The following is a 26698-nucleotide window of genomic DNA, read 5'->3' as shown; positions in this document are numbered from 1 at the left end:
AGGACTTTAGGAATTGATATTAATGCTACTGCATTAATCCTCAGACTGGTGAAGTCACAAGTATAGGAAATTAAAAAACAAACACAAGTAAGCACCTCAAATTTTATAAGTAACAACACATTTCTCTGATGTATTTCCTTGTCAACTTGACTGCCCAATGACATGTTTTAATACATGCCCAAATCATTAGCATATTCACAGACATGAAACACGGCCACTGGTGAATATTGAAAACTGAGTTGTACTGTTCACCAGGAAAAGTGTCTGGATAACTCAGTTAATAAGAAGCGTTGCTTCTCTGACTTCTAGCAAGGCACTGATGAGCTTTTGTCCTCTGTAAAAATGTTTTTAACTTTATCCCTTTACTTTATATAATTACAAGGTATGAATCTGAAGATGAAAAGAAAGAGTGGTACGAAGAAACTTGAAATTCTCAAGTCTTCAAAATGCAAATAAAAAAATACAGAGGAAATAATTAGTGTTCGTTGGTGTACTGTCTGGTTTTCTGGCCTGGACTTTTTATTTAAAGAGCAAGCATTTTTTCCAATGTTTGCAAGACCATTAAATGTTACCACAATCAAGCTTGCAAACTAGTCATTAATTCTGTAATTGTAGATATAAAAAAATGCTCTAGCCTAACAGAAATTGGTTTCCAAAGTACGTCAGACTGTCCAATGAGAAGTCTTCGAAGAGTATCAAAACCTGCTATTCATATGAAAACTAGTAGTTTAATGAGGAATAGTATAATGAACAATCAGCTTGTGACCTGATGCTCTCAGGATACTTAATTTGTAATCCAAAGGTAAAGTCTACATATTTGAAAGCTAACAAACTCAGCTGAGAAAACAGAATTCTAAACTCATTCAGAAGAGGTAAATGCTAACCAAACACTGTACTTGGTACTTCAAAGTAGGTATTTATTCCTTATGGACCTAAATCTTTGCCTATATGTGTGTATATATATCTGTGTATTTCCATGTGTGTGGTATATAATGCTATTGTGTATATGCAAAGGTGATATTTTCTGACTCACTAGTAACATGCTATAGCTCGTCTTGCTGGGAATGACAGCAGATTTATATCAATATGCACACTCTGATGTCCATCAAGTATTTTCAAGATGGCTGGTTGAGGGTATATTTTTACCAAGGAAAGATTCATCCTGATTAGAAAGCCAATATTTGGAAATGAGGGTAAAAATAGTGCAATTCAATGTAGGCTTTTGCTCCAAAAAGTAGTAGAAATCTTTTTGTTGAGGCTTGGTCCTAATATTTACTTTCCATACAAAGCATAAACATAGTTTTATAAGCTAAGAGAGATAATTTTCACCTAAATAAAAATCCTAAAAAGTCACAGCCTTTTTTTCTAGCCATTTCTCATTTTCTTTGATTAGCAAGAGATCCAAATTTAGGTGAGGCAAATTTGCCCACCTAAGAATAATATTATCTATAAATGATTATTTTGGTTGCATTCTGTTTTTTTTTAATATTTCTAACAGGCTTTGTGACACATAATTGGATATAGTTAGATGGAAATACAGTACCTTGAGCTGGGGAGTCCAAAGTGTATAACAGATGTTTAACAGATTTATGGAGAGTTTTGAAACCTTCGTTAGTTGTGACACGTGGATAAACCTTCTGCACGACCAGCAGTGCGCTAACGAGTCAAAAAACAATTAAACCAGATTGCATGTCAGGGTTTGCAGACAGAAACCAAAGGTTATTCAAGGAGAAAATGGCTACAGTAAATTATTCTTATAACGTAGAAGACAAGATACTGCTTTTGTTGTTTAATTACTTGTTTATTAATGCAGAAAACACCCCCAAAATGTTCTTGAACCAGACAGAGCATTTTAACATTTCCCCGATTCTAAAGACTCAGGACTCAAAGGCCTAAAAGTAAGGGAGTGAAGTTCACATCACTTGTTTCTGTTAAGACTTAAAAATAAGTGGTTAGGAATAGCTATGTCCAATGAAATGATGGCATTGTTTCTATTTAAGGGAAAATTTAAATACTGGAAATTATTTTTATTAAAAATCAAGCCTAGGGGCACCTGGGTGGCTCAATTGGTTGAGTGTCCAATTCTTGATTTGGGCTCAGGTGATGGTCCCAGCCCATGGTCCCAGTTGTGTGACCGAGCCCCACAATGGGCTCCATACTGAGCAAGGAGCCTGCTTAGGATTCTCTCTTTCTCTCCTTCTGCCCCTCTGCCCCTTTCCCTTGTGCTCTCTCTCTCTCCCTCTCTCTCTAAAGAAAATAAAATAAAAAAATCAAGCCCAGAGAAAGGACCCCATTTCAGGAATAATAATTATTTAAGCATTTGATAAATATTTATCTGTTGCTAGACAAATGGTAATGTTTTTGAAAAAGAAACAGAGCTTGCCGTAATTAAAGACTGCATTCTATTCTCTAAGTGTCCCATAGACACTACTCCAGGAGTGGCTCAAAATTAATATCTAGACTAACTGGCACTATTTTCCTAAAGTTTTTATGTTACAAATAAGATGGGTGGTCTGCACTGGGGATGGCCAATCAGCAAATTCACTGATGCTTGAGTTCATTCTACATTTTCAAAAAGCAATTTGTTTCTTAAGAAATGTCTTTTTTATCCCTTTATTGTCATTAGTACATTTTAAAAAAAGCTGTCATTGTACATCTGAATTTTCCAAATACTGTGATTTATATCAATAATCAAGGGTAATGTTTTAACTTACATGAGTAGTAACTAGAACAATAGGCTTCATTAACAATCTGCCATTGTGAAGTTAAATGTACACATGGAACTAATAGTTTTTCCCTATGTATCCTAGTGAACTAAAGGCTCACTCCAGCAACAGATATAGTATGTGCATACTTCTAAAGTATGTTCATACTTTCATGGTTTTTTACGTTTTGAAATTTTTAATAGATTAAGATCATTTTAATTTCAGCTCCCTAGCTATGAATAAAAGCTGTATTTAGAAAAGTAAATTGAGTGTCTTCTAGTTTCTAGCATAGTATGTGGTATACAGATAGATATGTGTATATGTGCATATAAGCATATATGTAATTTTATTTAGTCCTCTAATAATTTCATAAAGTCCATTTTATTTGCCTTGTTTTACAATGGGAAAACTAAACTTTAACAGTTACATAATATCCAGTTATTCATAAGTACAGCTGATTTTGTCTAATTTCAAAGTTTACGTTCTTTCTATTCTTCATCTTGTCTCCGGCATAGAAACTGTGCCCCAACATGGCTGGAGAGGAGAAGGGCAGGACATTTCTGCACAGAGCCCGCAGAATTATTAACTTGTTATTGTGTCTGGCCATAGAGGCATGGCTGTGTTTTTTTCATCTCTGCTCTATACACATAGCAATGGATACCTCAGGCATTTTATATTTGCCCTAAAAATCTCCCGGCTCTGACTTTGTGTTGAACCTTTCTGACCATGGAGACTAGTTAGATGGTCTCAGGTTATAGATTGCCACTAGCTTTCTCCCAAATTGGCCCTCTGCCTAACTCACCTGATCGGTTGTTTCACAGTAACACCTTCAAAGACTGAACAATTGGCAATCTCATTAAAGCTGTCAACATTATTGTTGTGAGTATCATTAGTAAAATGTCAGTAGACTTAATTCATCTTTTTCTAACAAGACATTTAACTTAAAAATAATGACACTTGGCCCTCATCCTCTCTGAAATCCTTTGAACCCTTCATTGATCAAAATATTTTTATTTTACTTCATAGATTTTTTTCCCTGCTCTTTACCATAGAAAAATGGAAGTTATCAAAAGATAACTTATCTTAAAGATAATTTTAAGAGTTCTCATGATTTGGATTTCAGCACAGCTTCCTCATAAATGGTGAAAATCACATATATTTTTTCCATTTATACTTCTTGACTTTTTTGAGATTCTCAGTTTTGCTAATTTATGTCATAATGTTAATATTGTATAATGTGGTTTTGGTGATGGTTTAAAAACAATTTACAACTCAAAAAAAAAGTTGAAGGAAATGACTTCACAGTTTTTGTGAAGTTCATTTATCCCTATTACTTTATCAACAAGAGTAAGATAAACTAGAGACCCTAATTTGGTATATAGCCATTTATGGTGAGGAAATTATGACTCTTAATGACATTGTCAGTTTAATAACAATAAATAATAAAGAAGATTTAACTTTAAAAAATTGTTTATAAAGGGCTCTCCAACAGAAATATAATGTAAGTCGCATATTTAAACTTTATAGTAGTCATGTTAAAAAAGTTAAAATAGATGAAATTAATTTTAATAAACTATTTTATTAAATCAATACATCCAAAATATTACCACTTCAATAGCCAACCAACATAAAAATTATTAATGAAATATTTTAAGTCTTTTATTGTTCTAAGTTTTCAAAATTCACCACGAATTTTATACTTATGGATCATCTCAATTCAGATACTAAATTTTCATTGAAAATATTTATTCTGTATTTAGATTTCATTTCAACTACAGATGAAATGTAGGTTCACATATCAACATTATTCCAAACATACTAAAAGGTTTATCATTAACTGAATCAAATATCAGTGTTTAAAAGTTAAATAAAGTTAAAAATTCAGAGTTTTAGTCAAAATCCACATGTAGTTATCATACTAGAAAGCCATATTAGATAGTCAAGGGCTATCATATTAGAAAAAAACTAGTGTATAAATCAGTAATAAAAAAACAAATTAAATAAATATTCTTTTAAAAAGAATTGCTTAAAGTCAAATGTCATCTACTTTAAATAAAGCTATTTCTTTTAGCTATTTCTCTTTTCTTTTTCATTATTATGTAGACTGGTTTACAACATTTGTAATCATTACTGGACAACATGTTCTATTGCATAATGCTATAATATGCAATAATTATATTTTAAATTTTAAGGGAATTGAAACAGCTATAGTACAATGCTTATCCTATATAATTTTTAAAAATTTTTTTTTTTTAATATTTATTTTTTTGAGAAACAGAGTGAGACAAAGTGTGAGTCGGGGAGGGGCAGAGAGAGGAGACACAGAATCCAAAGCAGGCTCCAGGCTGGGTAAGTGGTCAGCACAGAGCCTGATGCAGGGCTCGAACCCACGAACCGTGAGATCATGACCTGAGCTGAAGTCGGATGCTCAACCGACTGAGCCACCCAGGTGCCCCTATCCTATATAATTTACTTCACTAAAATAATGCCTAAAGTATGTATGTATGTATGTATGTATGTATGTATGTATTTATTTATTTATTTTTAATCCTAAAGTATTTTTTTGGATCTCCTACTTTCTACTAAATATTATTTCGTGGGATTTTTGTTTTTTATTTGTTGTTTCTTAACGAAATTTTGTTGAGGTATAATTCACACACAATAAGATGTACCTATTTTAGGTTATAATTCAGTGACTTTTAACAAATATATATACTCATGTAACCACCATGCTAATATAATACAAAGCATTTCAATAATCCCCAAAAAGTTGTCTCATTCTCCCAATAGTTGTCCTGGGATGCGCTGATCTAATTTCTAACACTATAAATTAATTTTGTCAATTTGAGAACTTCATATAAATGGAATAATATAATATCTACACATCCAGTAAGTGTTCTTTTTTTGAGGGGGAGGGATCTGGAATCTTTTGCCAGCATAATAGTCATAAAATGTATCCATATTATTGTGTGATTCAGTAATCATTTGTTTTTCTTGTTGAGTAGAATTCCAATATATAAATAAACTATAATTCTTTTGCTGTTTTATTTTTGGATATTTGTTTTTTCTTTCAATTTTTAGTTATCATGAATAAATCTGCTTTCAACATAGCATACAAGTCTTCCTGTGGACATGTTTTCATTTTCTTGGGTAAATATCCAAGAGTAAAATGCTACATCATATGGGCCTACTATTAACTTCATTAGAAGTTATCACACTGTTTTCCATAGAGTTCTATTTGTTCTACATTCTTGCCAACAATTGAGGTTGTCCATCTTTAAAAATTTTACCCATTCTAGTGAGTGTGTAGTGATGTCTTACTATGGTCTGATAACTATTTTGACTCTTTTTATTGCTACATTATATAATTCAAATGATTCTTTCTCCTTTAACTGATTTACCTGTTTCCTTGTTAAGATAGAATATAAATAAGAGCAAGAGGATGAAGTGCCAAAATCCTGGGTAAATAAAAATTACCCTAAGTGCTAAAATGAAGGCCAATTTAGAGAACGAAACTTCTTAATACCTTGCCCTTCTGTAATTTAGTTATGACATGCTATGGTGGAAAAAGCATAGGACTTGGATTCAGATTCCTCGACTTCAGGTCCTGCCTTTGCCACTTCCTACTTCTAGATACTTGGGGAAGTCATTTGAAAGGGTTTGTTTCCTCTTCTACAAAATGGGGCTATCTGTTTTCTCAATCTCAAAGCATTGTTGTGGGATCAAATGAGATTAATGTACCAACATAAGGGCTTGTTATAAGGTCTTTGAACAAACATAATATCTTGGAAGCTTTCCAAAGAAGATGACAACACTCTCTTCTGGTGCTTCAGACATTTTAGATGGAATATATCATGCTCTTAATAACATATTAGAGAGGGAGCCTGCATTCTGGGGTTAGAAAACCAAGGTTTAAACCCTCATTGCTGTATAATCATCAAATATTTAATTTTATGACCCTCTGTTACCTCATTTACAAAATAAATATTAGTTTAGCTGTAGGATGTAATGTGGATATATAAAGGGCTCAGTAAAGTGCCTGGTATGTAATAGACACACAATAATTGATGGTTGTTGATGTTGTGGTTTTTTTTTAATGCACATTTCCAAATCAGCTAGACAGGAGTCAAAATCAAAACTTAAATATAAGACCATTAAATCCTAACTGCTGGCATATTCTGAATTCTTTTATAAGGAAAATAACTTTTAAAGGGATTTCTCCTGGGGGCAGCTGGGTGGCTCAGTCGGTTAAGCATCTGACTTCGGCTTGGGTTATGATCTCACGGTTCGGAAGTTTGAGCCCTATGTCCGGCTCTGTGCTGACAGCTCAGAGCCTGGAGCCTGCTTCGGATTCTATGTCTGCCTCTCTCTCTCTTTTTGTCCCTCCCCTGATTGCTCTGTCTCTCTCTCAAAAATAAACATTAGAAAAAAATTTAAAGGGATTTCTCCTGCAAAAATAATTCCAAATCTTTGTGTCATATATGTCAAATAAAGCCAAACTAATACACAGGTTTAGAAAGGTCATGTATAGGCTGGCCGCACATGAGGGAAGTCAACCCCATTGAGGTAGCTCAATTCAAAACTCCACCAACAGGTTGTTTTATATTGGATGGTATCAACAAAAACCCAATGGAATAGTTTATTCGTGGGCAGTTTAAATGCTAAATGCACAGAATTCTGGTTGTCCCTGAATGAGTCGGAGCCAATGTTCTAATCTATGACTGGTCCTGTTACACACCTCTTTTTCAGAAGGTCTGCAATACCAACTGACAATACATTTGTTAAGTTACTGTTCCTCCTCACTTCTTCATGTACTTGGATAACCCTGAAGTCCCACTGGTTATTTTTTTCTTTGCTTAACTAATACTCTCATCTTCATTGATAAAATTTGCAAAAAGGTGTTGAAGGATTATCTGCTCCATGTTTAAACTACTTACCTACCAGTGATCCTTACAGGTACCATTACAAATAAATAAATAAATAAATAAAGGCTTCTTTGTGAATAGTAATGTCCCACTTGCTTCTCATATTTTCTTACCTGTTTGCATTTCGAAGAACATCAAGCAGATTGCTCAGTGTCGTCTCATTCTGGAATACACTTGGAAAACTAGAAAGGAGCTGCCACACAGCAGTCTGCTCTTGCACTTGTGAGAAGAAGGACAGCACTTTGACCATTTCCTGAAATACTGTCTTCTGGTTGTTGGGATCGCTTGATATCTTATAAAATAACAAACAGCGCAAAGTGAGAGTTCGGCATTTGTAATCACATGGCTTATTGTTTTGGGAAACACTGAAAATTTAGATTTTCACATAATTCTTTCTGATTTTCATACAATATGAAACCATCCTTTACTCTGAAAAATTATAACCATTTCTAATATACTTAAACATAATTGGATTTTTTTCCTATGCCTCCAGAAATTAGCATATTTCAAGCTTGGTTAACAGAGCTATGTTTCTATTTATATAAAATATTTTAAATTGCACTTTTTAATTCCTTAAAATGAAATCAGGTTCTAGGTAATATTTTTGTTTTTCCCAAGGGTATCTGGTTTAGAAGTTACAGATATATCTTCTCTATATCCATTAGTAGACTTTCTATTATTTGGGTACAGAACCCTTAAAACTATATATATTTACTATTATAATTACACATACATACATACTTAATGGGATAAAATATTTCCAATGTTCTGTTGCCATATCAGGAACTTTAGTATAATAAATGATTTATATAGTAAATGAATATATATAATAATCACATCTTACAAGCAAACAAATAACAAAAACCATGACCTTTGGTCTTGCTCTGGATCATAGGACCCAGGTAGTACTTTCAAAGTAAAGTATTTTTTCATTATATTCCCACCCAAAGTAATTTTCTTAATAAACTCAATCATACTGGTAAAGTCAGGCTTTTGTTCAGTTGTAATTGAAGTTCTTTCATGCTGAGAATGTGATTTTGAACAATATATTCTTAAGCACACATTTTACTCTACATGACTGCTGAATTTGTTTAGAAAGCATTTTAAGTGCTCTAAGTTGGATTGGGGTTATTATAACACTGTCTCTAATCCAGTTCATTTGGAAAACTCAGATTACTAAAGATAGTTCAAGCATTCTAAACTTAACAAAAATTACAATAAAATTCAGAGAACCAAGAGGAAAATATCAGAAGTGGACATGTATCATTTATTCTTGCTTATGAAATTTCAAGAAAATTCTGAATATTTTTGAGATCTTTCACCATATGTGGGGTTTTGTTAAATTTGCACATCGTAGTGTAAGAATAGCATATAAAAGTGGTCATTACCACTTTACAGTATAAAGTCCTTACCCCTAATGTACAATGTTTTGGGAGAGAGGAATATATTGTTTCATCAAAAATCAGTTTTTCGAAGTAGGCTTCATGTTAATGAGAAAAATTAAAAAGATCACCCATTACTCTAACTTCTGAGAGTTATATGGCTCCAGTAGTTTAATTATTAAACTTATATGACATCCTGAGTAATCTTACTTAAATATCTCAAGAGAAAACAATCTTCATTCACCATAGAGGAAAGCCACCTACAAAGATGTGTCTACGTTAACCAAAATGCAGTATTTTTTGTTCAACATTGAAATCATTTCAATCCTGAACATTTCAATGGAAAGCAGATATTACTTAGAATGAGATACTGTGTGTGAGTCTCTGTGTGAGGAATTCACGCTAAGGGTGAGCACATATTCAAGTCAATATTTCCCAGTCCATGTGGGCTATGGACTTGCTCTTTGACTCAAATTGAATTACTTGTGGATACAAGAATGGAAACAATACATGTCCTTTCATTGTTTAAGAGGTCTTGATCAAATTAAAATGTTTACACTCACCTGAGAGAATTGGTTTGTTAGTTCATGAAGAGAAGACTCTAAAAAGGTCATATTGGATAGGCAAAATCTGTTAAAAATGTTTTTCCCTAGGGTGGTCCAAGTGAAGGCATAATGGGCAATATAGTCTGGATAGCTATCACACAGTTCTCTCCGAATGTCTTCTGAAGTTGAATTTTGCTTTAACAGCTAAAAATGTGTGAGAGAAGAGTGGGATAATGATGTCAGTACATACAGATATGAAATATTCTTGTCTTCAAGGAAATGGACTTGTTTTCATAATAGCCATTTTAAGGTCCTACATTATAGCTACTATTCAAATAACACTAAAATACACTCGGTTTATTTATTACAAGTTACAAGAGAATGTGTGAATGTGGCCATTTTTGTCACTGCTGTGATTTACATGATTCAGATATGACTTGTTTAACTGAACTCATTTCCTGTCTCTGACCAGAGAAGCTAAATGCACCAGGTCTTTTCTCGCAAAAATCGTCAGATGTAAAAATCTGAGTTTCTCCTGGGCTTTTAGCAGCAAACTCAGGTGTCCTAACTCTTTGTGACACTTCCTGGGAAAGTGGCTGTGATCTCTGGAAGACTTCCAAAGAGGGGGAGCTTCAGAGTCCAAGACAAACAGTGTTTTTAGTGAAGTGGACAAACATGGATTACATTTCACATGGAAAGAAATACTTCATTTAAAAAGTATGCATATGAAGAGAAAAGGAAAACATATGCATGAAAACACATAAAGGTATATAATTAACAGATGCAATAAGTGGAAAGCATTTTTATAATGGAATCATTCTAAGTCTTCATATATTTCACAGTACAGACCAGACAGGGCACTAATTGTAGGTAGAATAGTGATCACATTGACCATTTTAGGTTTTTAGGTCTTTATAGAGCCAATTATATTAGTTATAATATCTAATGGGTCCTTCCTAACAATTAATTCTTAGAACCCTGTTAGGTGAGGGGCAATTAACTTTATTGTCCCCTTAAGATTGTGTCACAGAAGCTACACTCTTCCTTCTAGTGACGCAACTTCTAAGTGAATGGAACAAGACAGGATCCACTTATTCCAGGATATACTATAAGTGCCAAGTCCTCGAGCCATTCATCCATATCTCTTTCTTAACATTACACATAAACTCACTCCAAAATGATTTCTCTACTCATTTTTGCAAGGGTTGCAGAAAGCAGGAAAGAGAAAGAAAGAGGAATCAGAGAGATCGCTGACACAGGCATCAACATATCATCCTGATTTTGACATCCCTTCCTTGCTCCAACTACTCTAAAAATATGTATCTATACATAGAAAATCAATTTTTGACTTATCTTCACTGGATATATGACTCTGTGCTGCCTCACAAAATTCTGAAATTTCATTCCATGTGAGAAAAATAATTTTGGAGTTTCAACACAATAAGGCGGTATTTTTGAGGATAGCATTTTTATTCTATATATTAAAGAATTTAGCTGATCCAATGCAAGACTATTTGCTTCTAGGAACCAATATGGAAGAAATAGAAATGGAATAAAATAACTTTCCCCTATTTAGGGAGGGTTTACATTGGAATTAACTGAGCATATTGGGGGCTTCTTATGCCAAATAGGGTGCTTTAGGTATCTCAAATATTATTACTGTTGAAACTAGACTTTCAAAATCTAGACTGAACCAAATGGGAAAGTCTTGTATTTCAGCCAACACTGGCAGAATTGTCCTGATGGGTAATAGCGCCTTTCTTGGAATCCCTTTTTGTGTTGTAAACCTTTGGTTTATTTACATAAACCAGTTTATTGAGATGCCTCATTTATACAGAATGTTTTTAAGGGTAACTAACAGAGACATATTAAGCAGCAGAGGTTATGATCACTGGAATATGAATAAAAGTCAAAGTTATGTCCTATATCCTATGTTCCATCCAGATGGAAGAAACATCTACCATGTAAAATATGAATATATTATTTAAAATGCATATGTGTACATGTGCGTATGACAGAGACAGTGAGAGAGAGACAGAGAGAGAGAAGTCTATTAGAAAATGTTGAAAATGATCTCTTTTTGATGTCTGAAGAGCACATAAAGCAGGACTCAAATGCCTACAGGGGCTAGCCAAATAAATGTATGAATCTGGCTGGATGAAAGACAGTAAGGAAAAGTGGGGACTGTGGTCAACAGAAGAGTACCTGTTCTGTGTAAAAGTGTTCAAATTCAATTTCCTAATATCCCTACACAAACCTGTAGACACATGTGCACACACACACACACACACTTAACTCATAGGCTGCCAGTTTACGCCTCTGATAGAAATTATGCTTATTTTTTTTTTATCTGAAATCTTAAAATAAATGACTGCTGAACAAAGGGATAGATATGTCAGCTCTCCAAACTACACTAAGCAAAAGGACTTTGCTACTTCAGGGAGATATTTTCCATAGCTCCAAATTTTCCAAAGGCATGATCAGTATGGATGAGGCAGCAAGTTTAATGAGTGTTAGAGCTTCATATGCTTTCATATTCGTTTTTTTCTTCCCTGTTTCAGAAAATTAGATCATATGCAATGCCACCCTATCTCTAACTAAAGGAAAATCTTAAGTTTGATTAAGGGACTTAACAGGGAAGTAAATAAATGTCCAAGACCTTAAAGAATTCAGAATGTCTGAGAATTAATCTTTTTTTTTTTAATGTTTATTTATTTTTGAGAGACAAAGAGAGAGAGACAGAGTGCAAGTGGGAGAGGGGCAGAGAGAGAAGGAGACACAGAATATGAAGCAGGCTCCAGGATCTGAGCTGTCAGCACAGAGCCCAATGCAGGGCTCAAACCCACAGATCGTGAGATCACGACCTGAGCCGAATTCATATGCTTAACCAACTGAGCCACTCAGGCGCCCAGAGAATTAAGCTTTTTATGGAAGAGCTCCTAAGAAAAGAATTTCCCTGAGATATTACTCCAAATGGGAGGGTGTCCCAAATCTCTTCCTGTTTGGGAATTCCTTTTATTAAGGTATTTGTTCAACTGCTATTTATTATCAGTCCATGACAAAACTGAGTGAAATTACCTTTTCCAAACCAAGGATTCGGGCAAGGATTTGACTACCATTGAAAGTATCTGTTCCCATACTTTCCAAATTAGAACTGGTACTGGGAAATACTGTGGCTGCAATAGAAAAAAGAACAGATTAGCATTCGAAATAGACACACAAAAATGGACAGATTCACACAAGAATCCGTAAATATCACTTGTGCCCTTATATACCCCAAAGCAAGAATGTGCTCAATATGTATCTTCCATGAAAATTTTGAACTGGTAAAACAGCAAATTTCATCATTATTTTTTTTCACATAAAATTGTGATGGTTTTGGTCTGCTCTTGGGTTTTTTCCAATCAGCTTAGATGTCATTTGCTTTCATTCCAGTTTATGTCATTAAACTTCATCACCAATATTATTGCCTAATAAAGTACATCATTTCTGTGCAGGCCTGGAGGATTTGAGGTGTCTCCACGAGCTCCACAGATCCATCATATCTAACATCTGTTCAAAGGATCTGCCAATGCACATCTGGTGATAATGGTTTTCTTTTTAATTATTCAATTGGGAGGCTAAAATCTGCTTAGGATCATAAATTCCTTCCTCCCCAAAGTGTTTTCTGAAAGATATTTCAGATCAAATAAATGGGATGAAGCGATTAGTCCAGACTACAGTATACTCTAATTAAGCAATTCTCAAAGTAGCCTCATCTAGTACTATTTATGATGTGGTGGGGTGTTCTGGGTTAGGAGCATTAGCTAGAAGATTATGTTCATCCCCATAGCATGGATGTTCAGTAAGCCAGTATGTTACCTTTTATACGTTTTAGACAGAGGCAGTTAGTTATCCTCACAGCAAAGAATCTTAGTATTCAAAAATCCAGTGATCTATCATCAGTAGGGCCTACGTTTTATTATAATGCCTGTGGGGCTGAAGAATTTACCAACTGATTCCTCTGGACCAGGCGATACATTTGTGAGATGAGCGGAGAGGGTAAGAGACATAATCTGTGGCTACTGAGCAAAGCAAAGCCTACTAGACCACAACACTATAATCTTATTTCTACTGTGCTTTAAGCTACTCAGCCAAATACCCTCAGATCATTCACGATAGAACATTAACTCCTCAGAACCACTCACCATCGTATTCCTCCTACATTAACACAACAGGACCTTTTTCATTTGGTTCATCAACTTGTATTGGAATGTTATTTAATGCCACAGTTTTTTTGTTTTGTTTTGTTTTGGTTTGGTTTGTTTTGGGGGGGTAGTTGACACACAAGGTTATATTAGTTTTAGGTCTACAACATAGTGATTCAACAAATCCATATGGTATACTATGCTCACAAGTGTAGTTATTGCCTGTTACCATACAACACTATTACAACATCATTGACTTTATTCCCTATTTCCTGTTCTGTGTCCTTTATTCCTGTGACTTGTTTATTCCATAACTGAAAGCCTGTATCTCTCACTCCCTTTCACTCATTTTGTCTGTCCTCCCTCCCCCTTCCCTCTGGCAATCTGTCTGGCGACCTATCTTTATCGGTTTAGTTCTTTTTGTCTGTTTATTCATTAGTTTTGTTTTGTTTTTTAGATTCCACTTATGAGTGAAATCTTATGGTATTTATCTCTCTCAGTCTGGCTTATTTCACTTAGCATAATACCCTCTATGTCCAGCCATGTTATTGCAAATGGAAAGATCTTACTTATCTTTTTTTATGGTAGCATAATATTCCAGTGTGTATATATATCTGTGTGTGTGCGTGCATGTGTGTGTGTGCGTACACCATATCTTTATTCATGTATCTACTGAACACTTTGGTTGTTCCCATGTCTTGGCTATTGTAAATAGTGCTGCAATAAACACAGGGGTGCATATATCTTTTCAAATTAGCATATCATTTTATTTGAGTAAATACCCAGTAGCGGAATTATAGGATAATGAGGTATTTCTGTTTTTAATTTTTTAAGGAACCTCCGTACTGTTTTCCACAGTGGCTGTACCAATTTACACAATGTTATAGAATCTTAAATATTCCATGGCATTTTTAAAGGTACTTTTTTTTTTTTTTTCAGAGCACCAATCATGTTCCAAACATACAGGAATCTTTGTTTTGTTCACTAATACATCCCCAGGACATAGGACCGAGCTTACATGATAGTGGGCATCCTATAAATATTTGTCAAACGAATATAAAATAGTCCTGCTTTTTTGAGAGTTTATCAGCGATTTATGGCTTCTAGTGAGTTTCTTAAGGCAATCTGCATCAGAATTACTTGGCGTAAGGCTCAAGTAGTTCAGCCAGAAGGTTTTCTGCACACTAAACTGGGAGGGCCCCTGGCGCAGCTGTAAAGGAAGCACACAGTCCCGCTGAAAGACTGATACTGAGCACTGCTGGGGAGGAACAAGGGTGGAGTGGAAAGAGTCCTGGCTTGACTGCTGCTCTAGTAGCAGGTCTGCTGGATGGGCATAGACAGGGCATAGAACTTGGTCGGGCCTCATATTCCTCATCTGTGAAATGAACAGTTTGGGCAAATTTCCAAGACTTCATCCAATAATTTTTTCTTTGTTTTAAATTGAAATGAAATGAACATAGAGTATTATATTAGTTTCAGGTGTACAATAGAGTGATTCAATACTTACATACATTACTCAGTGCTCATCAGGTAAGTGATCTTTATCTATTTCACCCCTTCCCCCACTCACCACCCTCTGGCAACCACCAGTTTGTTCTCTGTATTTAAGAAAGGTTTCTGGTTTGTCTCCTTTTTCCTTATTTGCTCACTTGTTTTGTTTCTTAAATTCCATACAGGAGTGAAATTATTTGGCATGTATCTTTCTCTGACTGACTTATTTCACTTAGCATTATACCTTCTAGGTCCACCCATGTTGTTGCAAATGGTAATTTTTTATTACTGGGCTTTCTAACCATCCCAGCATCATCTAATTGCAGACAACTACAGTCCCTAGCCGATTCTGGGAAAGTGAGCAATTCTCAACATCATATTTAGCACCATCTAGGCTTTTGCTCCTAGAAAGTATTTTAGTAAGAACTTAATTTCCAATTATCTCAAGAACTTTGCATAATTGCACTGCCACACTCAGGCAACTTTAAGGAACATTTAGGAATATTCTCTGAGGAATATTCTAGGCATTCCATCTCTGTTTGAAAAGTTAAAAGTGTAACCCTTTCAAAGATTAGACCTTGCTGGCTGTTCCAAAAGGCCTGCTCTAAACTCGAGAGAAAAGAATAGCTTACCCGGTGATGTGTGCCTTCTTTCTGGAACTTTGGTGCTCTGGAGTGATAAATTGCTGTCCTTCTCCAGGTTGGATGACTTTCTCAGAATTTCACTAGAGAAGAAAAAGCAAGAACTCTATAACTTCACCCACATTAATTTCAGTTAGTTACAGCAATGTATTATGTGGCAGATACCAGGGCTCTCCAAGGACTTTCAAATTTTTAATTTACTTTCTAGGATTGTAATGGAAGAACTCACCTAACCACACACCAATGAATACAGTCGCTCTCCTACAAGGTAAATTTTTATTCAGACAAAATGGCCTGGATGATGTTTAGTTATTTTTACTTTTATCTTATAAAAAGGAAATTATTTTTAAAAGACATTAGGGTTAAATATTGGAAATAATTATGATACATATATATATCATATAGATGGTATATATATATCATCTATATGATATATATCATCTATATATGATATATAATATCATATATATATATATATACATTTCATTTAAAAAGATGAGGGATTCCAAAGAGATGAGAGCTCAAGGATGCTTGTGCTTCAGGGACTGAAACAAAGGTATGCTTATTTGTTAACCTTGAAAGAAGAGAAAAAAGAAAAGATAAGAAAAGAAAGAAAATATGTCTTTACAAGACAGATTCAAGGAAGAAAGAAAAGAACACATCTTTATTGAGTGTCTAGTCTGTGCCAAGCTCTGTGGCTGTTGCCATTACAGGTGGCACCAGGTGTTAAAGGAATGTATGATGATGTAAGTAGACTTTTTATTGTACTGGATGCATCAACGCGGCAACATAGCATTGTGGTGCCAGGAATCCCTGCATTATCATGGTCACAGTAGCTTTGGGAAGGAAACATTACTGGACCTTTAGGAACCTTCTTTTTAAAAATTCACTTCCTCTTTAGTTGATTATTAAAATGGAGATAATCATACTTTCTGGAAAACATGATATATCTAAACTAAGTGTCCAAAATAAATGTACGTATTTCAAGACTAAAACCAGTCCGATGCCTGGATGTGAACACTTTTTGGAATTCCTAAAAGTTGGTGAACTTTGTGTACTTGTTTATAAAAAAGCTTACTTAAGATACATAAGGACGGATATAAAAATATAATAGTGAAAAAGCAAGAAGTTCCACTTACGGTTGAGATTTCAATTTAACTTCCTTTTTAGAAACAAGATCTGAATCATGGTTCCAGGGTACATTGTGATTTATAATTGGGAAAAAAATCTGTTTTTTTTTTTCTTTTTTAGTGTGTCCTTTTAGTAAAAACGGTAAGAAGAGGTGATATTTGTTTTCATTCCCTAGTGTTTTTCCAATATTCTCTATAAAATGCACTGGTTGCTCCAAAAGTTCTGCATTCTTAATGTATATTTGAATTATTCATGACCATGACTGTATTCCCCAAAATCTTTTTACATTCCTTATGCTGACTATTTGGATGGGAAAACTGCTCAGATAAAAATAAGAATTGACCTGTACCTTTTCCCTTCTCTCAAACAGAAGTTTTAGAAAGTTTGAGAAAGTCAGGTTCACTTTTCTTTTTCTCAACATTTTTTTTTTTAGTTCAGCTTGAAATGCTATAAGGAGGACTATTGAATATCAACACATTTTGAAAATAAAGGGGAAAACTACCTTCATAAAAATTTTAAGGAATAGGGACAGCAACAAAAACCAAAAGGAGAATGACAAAGATCAACATGAGCAAACAGGAAGCAAGAGAAAACAGAGACTGAATAATAAAGGAGAGCTGGAAAGAAAAACAGAAGAAGAGGTGATAGGAAACAAAGAAAATGTAAGTTAAGAGACAGAGGACACTTTGCCCATCTTCCCACATTCAGAGAAGGGTCCTAAAACTACTCCTTCAAATATTCTTTAAAGACCAAAGGAAAAAAGCTCATCCCCTTCCCAGCAAGCCTCTGGCTCAGCAAGTCTGCATTTGTTCAACAATAAAATGGCAGCTTCCAGACAAGGAACTACAGATGCTTCTCTCCTAATAGGACTTGTCCTTGATCAGGAAGTACCCATGGTTACATGGTCACCACCCATTCCATATTACAGGAGTGGGGAGGTGGTCCCTTTCCTGTATGTGGCCTTGGTTTGCCTTTTTGTTGGGGTGAGAGATCAGGATATCATGTGGGCTTTGGTGTTCAACTGCCTGCAAATTCCTCCCAGTTTTATTTTGCATTTACAAAATGTGGTGTGATAGCATATGTCCATTGCCACTGCACAAAAAACTATTGTCTTTAAGCTCTTAAAATGGAAACCACAAGGGGCACTTAGGTGGCTCAGTTCGTTAAGCATCGAACTTTGGCTCAGATCACGATCTCATAGTCTCTGGGTTCAAGCCCCACATGGGGCTCTGTACTGACAGCTCAGAGCCTGGAGCCTGCTTCAGATTCTGTATCTCCCTCTCTCTCTGCCCATTGCCCACTCATACTCTGTCTCTGTCTCTCAAAAAAAAATAAACATTAATTTAAAAAAAATTTTTTTTTTCAATGTTTATTTATTTTTGGGACAGAGAGAGACAGAGCATGAACGGGGGAGGGGCAGAGAGAGAGGGAGACACAGAATCGGAAACAGGCTCCAGGCTCTGAGCCATCAGCCCAGAGCCCGACGCGGGGCTCGAACTCACGGACCGCGAGATCGTGACCTGGCTGAAGTCGGACGCTTAACCGACTGCGCCACCCAGGCGCCCCAACATTAATTTTTTTTAAATAGAAGAACAGATAGCTAAGGAAATTGTGTTATTTTTGTTTGTTTGTTTGTTTTTAATAGCTTAGCTTTCCCTCCATTGTTGCATACCTGTGTCTGTCCTTAAAAGAGAAAACACCCTACAAGCATCATAATGGCAATAAATTCATATCTTTCAGTGCTCACTCTAAACGTCAGTGGACTCAATGCTCCAATCAAAAGAAATAGGGTTACAGAATGGATAAGAAAATAAGATCCATCTATATGCTGTTTACAAGTGACCCACTTTAGACCTAAAGACAGCTTCAGATTGAAAATAAGGAGATGGAGAACCATCTATCATGCTAACGGGCAACAAAAGAAAGCTGGAGTAGTCATACTTATATCAGACAATCTAGAGTTTAAAATAAAGACTGTAACAAGAGATGCAGAAGGGCCTTATATCATAATCAAGGGGCCTATCCACCAAGAAGACCTAACAATTGTAAACATTTATGTGCCAACTGTGGAAGCACCTAAATATATAACTCAATTAATCACAAACATAAACTCATCGATAGTAATACCATAATAATAGGAGACTTCAACACCCCACTCACAGCAATGGACAGATCATCTAATCAAACAATCAATAAGGAAAACAATGGCTTTGAATGACACACTGGACCAGAAGGACTTAACAGATACATTCAGAACATTTCATCCTAAAGCAGCAGAATATACATTCTTCTCCAGTGCACATGGAACATTCTCCAGAATAGACCATATTCTGGGACACAAATCAGGCCTAAGTAAGTACAAAAAGATCAAGATCATACCGTGCATATTTTCAAAGCACAACGTGATGAAACTCAAAACCAACCACAAGAAAAAATATGGAAAGGTAACAAATACTTGGAGACTGAAGAACATCCTACTAAAGAATGAATGGGTTAATCAAGACGTTAAAGAGGAAATTAAAAAATATATGGAAGCCAATGAAAATGATAACACCACAACCCAAAACCTCTGGGATGCAGCAAAGGTGGTCATAAGAGGAAAGTATATAGCAATCCAGGCCTTCCTAAAGAAAGAAGAAAGATGTCAGATACACAACCTAACCTTATGCCTTAAGGAGCTGGAAAAAGAACAGCAAACAAAACCCAGAAACAGCAGAAGACAGGAAATAATAAAGATTAGAGCAGAAATGAATGTTATCGAAACCAAAAAAACAGTAGAACAGATCAATGAAACCAGAAACTGGTTCTTTGAAAGGATTAACAAAATTGATAAACCACTAGCCAGTTTGATCAAAAACAAAAAGGAAAGGACCCAAATAAATAAAATCAAGAATGAAAGAGGAGAGATCACAACCAACATAGCAGAAATAAAAACAATAATAAGAGAATATTATGAGCAATTATATGCCAACAAATGGGCAATCTGGAAGAAATGGACAAATTCCTAGAAACATATACACTACCAAAACTGAAACAGGAAGAAATAGAAAATTTGAACAGACCCATAACCAGTAAGGAAATCGAATGAGTAATCAAAAATCTGACAGAAAACAAGAGTCCAGGGCCAGATGGCTTTCCAGGGGAATTCTACCCAACATGTAAGGAAGAGTTAACACCCATTCTCTTGAAGCTGTTCTAAAAAATAGAAATGGAAGGAAAACTTCCAAACTCTTTCTATGAATCCACCATTACCTTGATTCCAAAACCAGACAGAGACCCCACTAAAAAGGAGAACTATAGACCAATTTCCCTGATGAACATGGATGCAAAAATCCTCAACAAGATATTAGCCAACTGGATCCAACAATACATTAAAAAAATTATTCACCACGACCAAGTGGGATTTATACCTGGGATGTAGGGCTGATTCAATATCTGCAAAACAATTAACATGATACATCACATCAATAAAAGAAAGAACAAGAACCATATGATCCTCTCAATAGATGCAGAGAAAGCATTTGACAAAATAGAGCATCCTCTCTTGATAAAAACCCTCAAGAAAGTAGGGATAGAAGGAGCATATCTTGAGATCATAAAAGCCATATATGAATGACCCAATGCTAATATCATCCTCAATGGGGAAAAACTGAGAGCTTTCCCCCTAAGGTCAGGAACAAGACAGGGATGTCCACTCTTGCCACTGTTATTCAACATAGTATTGGAAGTCTTAGCCTCTGTGATCAGACAACACAAAGAAATAAAAGGCATCCAAATCGGCCAGGAGGAGGTCAAACTTTCACTCTTTGCAGATGACATGATACCCTTTATGGAAAACCCAAAATATTCCACCAAAAAACTCCTAGAATTGATTCATGAATTCAGCAAAGTCGCAGGATATAAAATCAATGCACAGAAATCGGTTGCATTCCTATACACCAACAATGAAGCAACAGAAAGAGAAATCAAGGAATCGATCCCATTTACAGTTGCACCAAAACCCATAAAATACCTAGGAATAAATCTAACCAAAGAGGTGAAAAATCTATACACTGAAAACTATATAAAGCTTATGAAAGAAATTGAAGAAGATACACACACACACACACACAAAAAATGGAAAAAGATTCCATGCTCCTGGATAGGAAGAACAAATATTGTTAAAATATCGATACTACCCAAAGCGATCTACATATTCAATGCAATTCCTATCAAAATAACACCAACATTCTTCACAGAGCTAGAAAAATAATCCTAAAATTTGTATGGAAGAAGAAAAGATCCAGAATAGCCAAAGCAATCTTGAAAAAGAAAACCAAAGTGGGAGGCATCACAATCCCAGACTTCAAGCTATACTACAAAGCTGTAATCATCAAGACAGTATGGTGCTGGAACAGAAACAGACACTCAGATCAATGGAACAGAATAGAGAACCCAGAAATGGACCCACAAACATATGGCCAACTAATCTTTGACAAAGCAGGAAAGACTATCCGATGGAATAAAGACAGTCTCTTCAGCAAGTGGTGCTGGGAGAACTGGACAGCAACATGCAGAAGAATGAACCTGGGCCACTTTCTTACGCCATTCACAAAAGTAAACTCAAAATGGATGAAAGAACTCAATGTAAGACAGGAAGCCATCAAAATCCTCGAGGCAAAAACCTCTTTCATCTTGGCCACAGCAACGTCTTACTCAACACATCTCCAGAGGCAAGGGAAACAAAAGCAAAAAAGGACCTCATCAAAATAAAAAGCTTCGCACAGTGAAGGAAACAATCAGCAAAACTAAAAGGCAACTGACAGAATGGTAAAAGATATTTGCAAATGACATATCAGATAAAGGGTTAGTATCCAATATCTACACAGAACTTATCAAACTCAACACCCAAAAAACAAATAATCCAGTGAAGAAATGGGCAAAAGACATGAATAGACACTTCTCCAAAGAAGGCATCCAGATGGCCAATCAACACATGAAAAAATGCTCAACATCACTCATCATCAGGGAAATACAAATCGAAACCACAGTGAGATACCACCTGACACCCTTCAGAATGGCTCACATTAACAACTCAGGCAACAACAGATGTTGGCAAGGATGTGGAGAAAGAGGGATCTCTTTTGCATTGTTGGTGGCAATGAAAACTGGTGCAGCCACCCGGGAAACAGTATGGCGGTTCCTCAAAAAACTAAAAATAGAAATACCTTATGACCCAGCAATTGCACTACTAGGCATTTATCCAAGGGATACAGGTGTGCTGTTTCGAAGGGACACATGCACCCCAATGTTTATAGCAGGACTATCAACAATAGCCAAAGTATGGAAAGAGCCCAAATGTCCATCAATGGATGAATGGATAAAGAAAATGTGGTGTATGTATATATATATATATATATATATATATATATATATATATATACACATTATGTATGTATGTGGTGTATATATATATATATATATATATACACCACATACATACATAATGGAGTATTACTTGGCAATCAAAAAGAATGAAATCTTGCCATTTGCAACTATGGATGGAACTGGAGGGTATTATGCTAAGTGAAATTAGTCAGAGAAAGTAAAAAAATCATATGACTTCACTCATATGAGGACTTTAAGAGACAAAACAGATGAACATAAGGGAAGGGAAACAAAAATAATATAAAAACAGGGAGGGGGACAAAACAGAAGTATGGAGAATAAACTGAGGGTTACTGGAGTGGTTGTGGGATGGGGGATGGGCTAAATGGGTAAGTGGCACTAAGAAATCTACTCCTGAAATAATTGTTGCACTATATGCTAACTAATTTGGATGTAAATTAAAAAATAATAATAATTTTAAAAAAGACAAAAAAAAAGAAAAAAGAAAAAAGAGAAAACACTCAGGAATGGCATGGCAGACAAAAATGTATAATCATGCACTGTACCTACCATATTCATTGATTAATTCACCGATATTTATTAAACTCCCACTAACATAATGGAATAGTCAAATAAAGACCTGGGATTATAATACACTAATAATATTAGCTAGGTAAGGACATGTACAGGGGACAATAACACATGATAGGGTCTGCTAAAATGAGAGATATAATTTGTGTTTCTTATAGAGCAAGATCCTTGAATCACAACCTTAATATAAATACCTTGCTATCTTAAAATTTATCCTTTACCTTTCCACTAGACCAGTGGTTCTCAACTGGGGCCATTTTGGCCCCCCTCCCAGAAGATATTTGGCAATGATTAAAGACATAGTTTTTGGCTGTCACAACTAGAGGGCGTGGTGCTATGGTCATCTAGTGGGTAAAGGGTCATCTAAAGGGTAGGGATGCTGCTGACCATCCTATAATGATAGCACAACAAAGAATTATCTGGCCCCAAGTAGGAATAGTTCTGACATTGAGAAACCCTCCAACAGGCTATTACAGATAAGTGAATTTATTCTGTGATGACTCATCCCCATTCCCACCCTCTATGATGAACTCAGGAGACTTAAAAATCCCATTCAAGAACTCCAAAAGCTTTGAGGAAGCCTCAGAGAATCTATCTCATACTGGGTATCTCTGGGAAGAATATTAAAGCAAACGCAAAACTGAGAAGCCCCCTGAATCCAGCACACAGGCTCACCTGAGTTCAGAAAATCCAACTCTCTAAGTGGGGCAAGAAAGCCTGAATTAAATTTGCAAGTGGCCCATGGTATCAGTTAACCACCTTTTCTGGGACCCAGACATTTGTACAGTACCATGGAGATGGCTAAGGGATTCTCCTCTATGATGCTGATGAAGTAGATTCTACCTCAGTGGCATTTATAGGTCCCTGTTTTGGAATGGAATTCAATAAAAGAAATATCTCAGACTCGAAATGTTAAATTTAAGATACTGGAAGGGAAACTAGGCCCAGAGTAGATTTTACGTCTTCTCAGACATGTCTACCAACAGTTACATTTGTGAAATGCCACATTTATAGATATCATCATAATGGTAGAATTTATGCGCTCATACTGGATGTCTATTTCCTGTGAGTGGGGAAGATTACCTGTGTAGGTGGTATCCATGTGCACCATGGTAAATTTTGTCTATAAAAAGAACTGCTTTCAGGGAAGCCACATATGGCAAGTCCTAGAAAGAAAATTCCGACATTCTTTTTTGCTTCCAAGGGTTAGTTAAACTTTTTATATTTTTTCCCTTTTGTCCCCAGAATGATCACACAGGTATATAGTGACACCTGGAAAGAAGATGTGAGATGTGCTCTAGGCCAATTCTGATCCCAGCTTCAGAAGACATTCATTATTGACTTTTAATTATAAATAAGGACACTGTATGGCAGTGAGGCCCCCCGCAGTGACTTGACACAGCTTTCCTTCCTGGCTACCCCCAAGCTGATGTCATTCACAGGAAAATCTTAATTTTTTTCACTGTTTTCTTCAATTTCATTCTAACGTTCATTCTTTCAGGGCTGTCCGTGCTGCAGATACAATCCCTACCTGCCCATGTTTAAAATGGACATCTTTTCTAGGTGGACCACCAACCAATCGAACAATCTATACCAGTTAAGACGTTAAAATTTTTAAATGTCTTAATATGTTCCTCTGCCCTAGGATATTTTTATATGCTTAGGAGGGACTTTGGAGATACAATATATATCCGAACTAGTACCTATCCAGAAGCTGTTAAAGGCACTATGACAGGCAGATGAGGAAATGTCTTAGTGAGTAGATGTGTATAAGAAACATATAGAATATGAGGGAGATAACAGCACAGTATCTTTCAGGTGACACTACACAGATTATGTTCTACCTAGTCCTAGTCCTGAAACAAGTTGATTAATTTGGCAGCACTACAAGGGAAGTTATAAATTTTTCCATCACTATTTGCCTATTCTTCTAAGCTATGGAAGGGCCTCTATTTATTTCTCTATTTCATTAAATTCTGGGATTCTTTCTCTATGGCCTAACTCAAACACAGCTTCCTCCAGTCTGGTATCCACCACTCTATCTGCCCTTAATGATCACACCCTTAAGGCCTCCGGAGAACCCTCCTGACATTGCCCTACCCAAACCTCTCTCTATTACAATCATATATATATCTCCAAGATATATTCGAATATATCTTCCTAGATCCATATTCCTCAGGCAAAAACAATGTCTTCAAGTACCTGTTGTAACTATTCCCCTTTTGTTGTCTCATGTTCTGGGCCCAGTGAGACCCAAACAAATGCTCATCACATTTACCATGTAATATGGTAATTTACCTATTTGCCTGTCTCGCTCTTTCTCTCACTTGATTGTAAGTTTGTGTAGAGCATAGGATGTGCCTTATTCACGTTCATATCTGCAGTGAATTGCATCATCTCCAGCATGTGGTACGTATTCAATACATTCTTACTCAATAAATTAATAATTTTGCCTGCATGGCAGCTAAGATATCCTCCCACTTTGCTTTTTGAGAAATAAAATTTTAACCCTTTATTTTAACATGAACAAATGATTCTAAAATGATTACAGCATAGCTATAAATTGCTCTGAAATTAATACAATGTGAAACCCACACATCTCACATCATCTGTACAGTCAAATGAGGACACATATCTGTTCTACTTCCACTTACCTTATATTCCCAATGATATCTTTAGGTCAATTTCTAAACACAACCATATTTTTTGGTACTAAACAAAAGCCTTGGCACTTTAAAATTATCCCTGAATAAGATACGATTAACTATGTTAAAAGTTCTGTAAAAGCCATTCAATAGGAGCAGAGGTATGAGTTGGAAACCACAGGTCATAGAAGCGTGTTGGCATGACAGAGATAGGGAGCAAATCCATAGAAGCAATTCTCCCACATGATTTTTAGGAATGCTGAATCACTTCTCCAGATAATGACCCTGTGAGCCCTGGAGGATGATCTTCACATTCACCAGCTGTGTGAGCAATGGCACAGACAGGGGCCCCCACTGTTCTGATATATTCTTAGAGGCAGTGCAGAGGGAGGAAGGACCACAAGGGTAAGTCCCATGATGTTGAATCATCTGTTTTACAAATGAGCAGGGGAACCATAAATGTAATGTTTCTTTTTCCAGACAGCTACTTAGAGTTGATGCTGAGTATAGTAATGGATTTTTATTTTAAAGCACATCATCCTAAAGATAATGCCTAAAAAAGTATGAATTTAATAACAGAGGGCTGGTGCCAGTGCAAAAACCTCAAACTACCTGGCAACTGGCCAGCAAGCAGTGACTGCAGTGTGATCACTACTTTCAGAAAAGCATTCTATTCAAATAAACATGGCGGGCATCTTTTGATGAGACCAAAGATGGCATTTTCTTCCCTTCACTTACAAAACAGAAAAAGACTATTTTGTTCCCTTAATGATGCTATGCTGGTGAATCTTCCTTTACCAAAGGGAAGCAATTTAGTGGAACCGCTTACCCAGTAGCCATGCCCCAGTTTCACTGCACGGCTGTATAAACCATAAAAGTTAATAGCATGGTGGGAAATATCATTAATGCAATTTTATTATTGTACATAATTTTCTAAATTAAGTTCCAATTATGTGGTAGTTTAGAGAAAATACTGAATATACAGCAATATACAGTTTGAGCCAGACAAAGTACCTGGGGGCTAGAATAAAACAAAAAAAGCAGATATGTCCATCTGCCTAGAGAATCATCAACAAAGGATAAAATAA

The 26698-nt window shown here is 35.7% G+C and overlaps 1 protein-coding gene across 1 annotated transcript in view; it reads right to left on the bottom strand.

The window, feature by feature from the left end:
• The window catches only part of ABCA12 (ATP binding cassette subfamily A member 12), a 176646-nt gene that overhangs the window by 92063 nt on the left and 57885 nt on the right, over positions 1 to 26698 (bottom strand). The window contains exons 4-8 of the mRNA XM_047871551.1: positions 15868 to 15959; positions 12636 to 12733; positions 9576 to 9761; positions 7744 to 7922; positions 1544 to 1656 (exon numbers count right to left, since the gene is read on the bottom strand). Coding sequence (XP_047727507.1) covers positions 1544 to 1656; positions 7744 to 7922; positions 9576 to 9761; positions 12636 to 12733; positions 15868 to 15959 — 668 coding nt within the window. The remainder of the gene's footprint in view (positions 1 to 1543; positions 1657 to 7743; positions 7923 to 9575; positions 9762 to 12635; positions 12734 to 15867; positions 15960 to 26698) is intronic.

The sequence above is a fragment of the Prionailurus viverrinus genome, chromosome C1, assembly GCF_022837055.1.
Source record: "Prionailurus viverrinus isolate Anna chromosome C1, UM_Priviv_1.0, whole genome shotgun sequence".
In the NCBI taxonomy this organism is placed as follows: Eukaryota; Metazoa; Chordata; class Mammalia; order Carnivora; family Felidae; genus Prionailurus; species Prionailurus viverrinus.
This window is presented reverse-complemented; position numbering and strand designations above follow the sequence as displayed.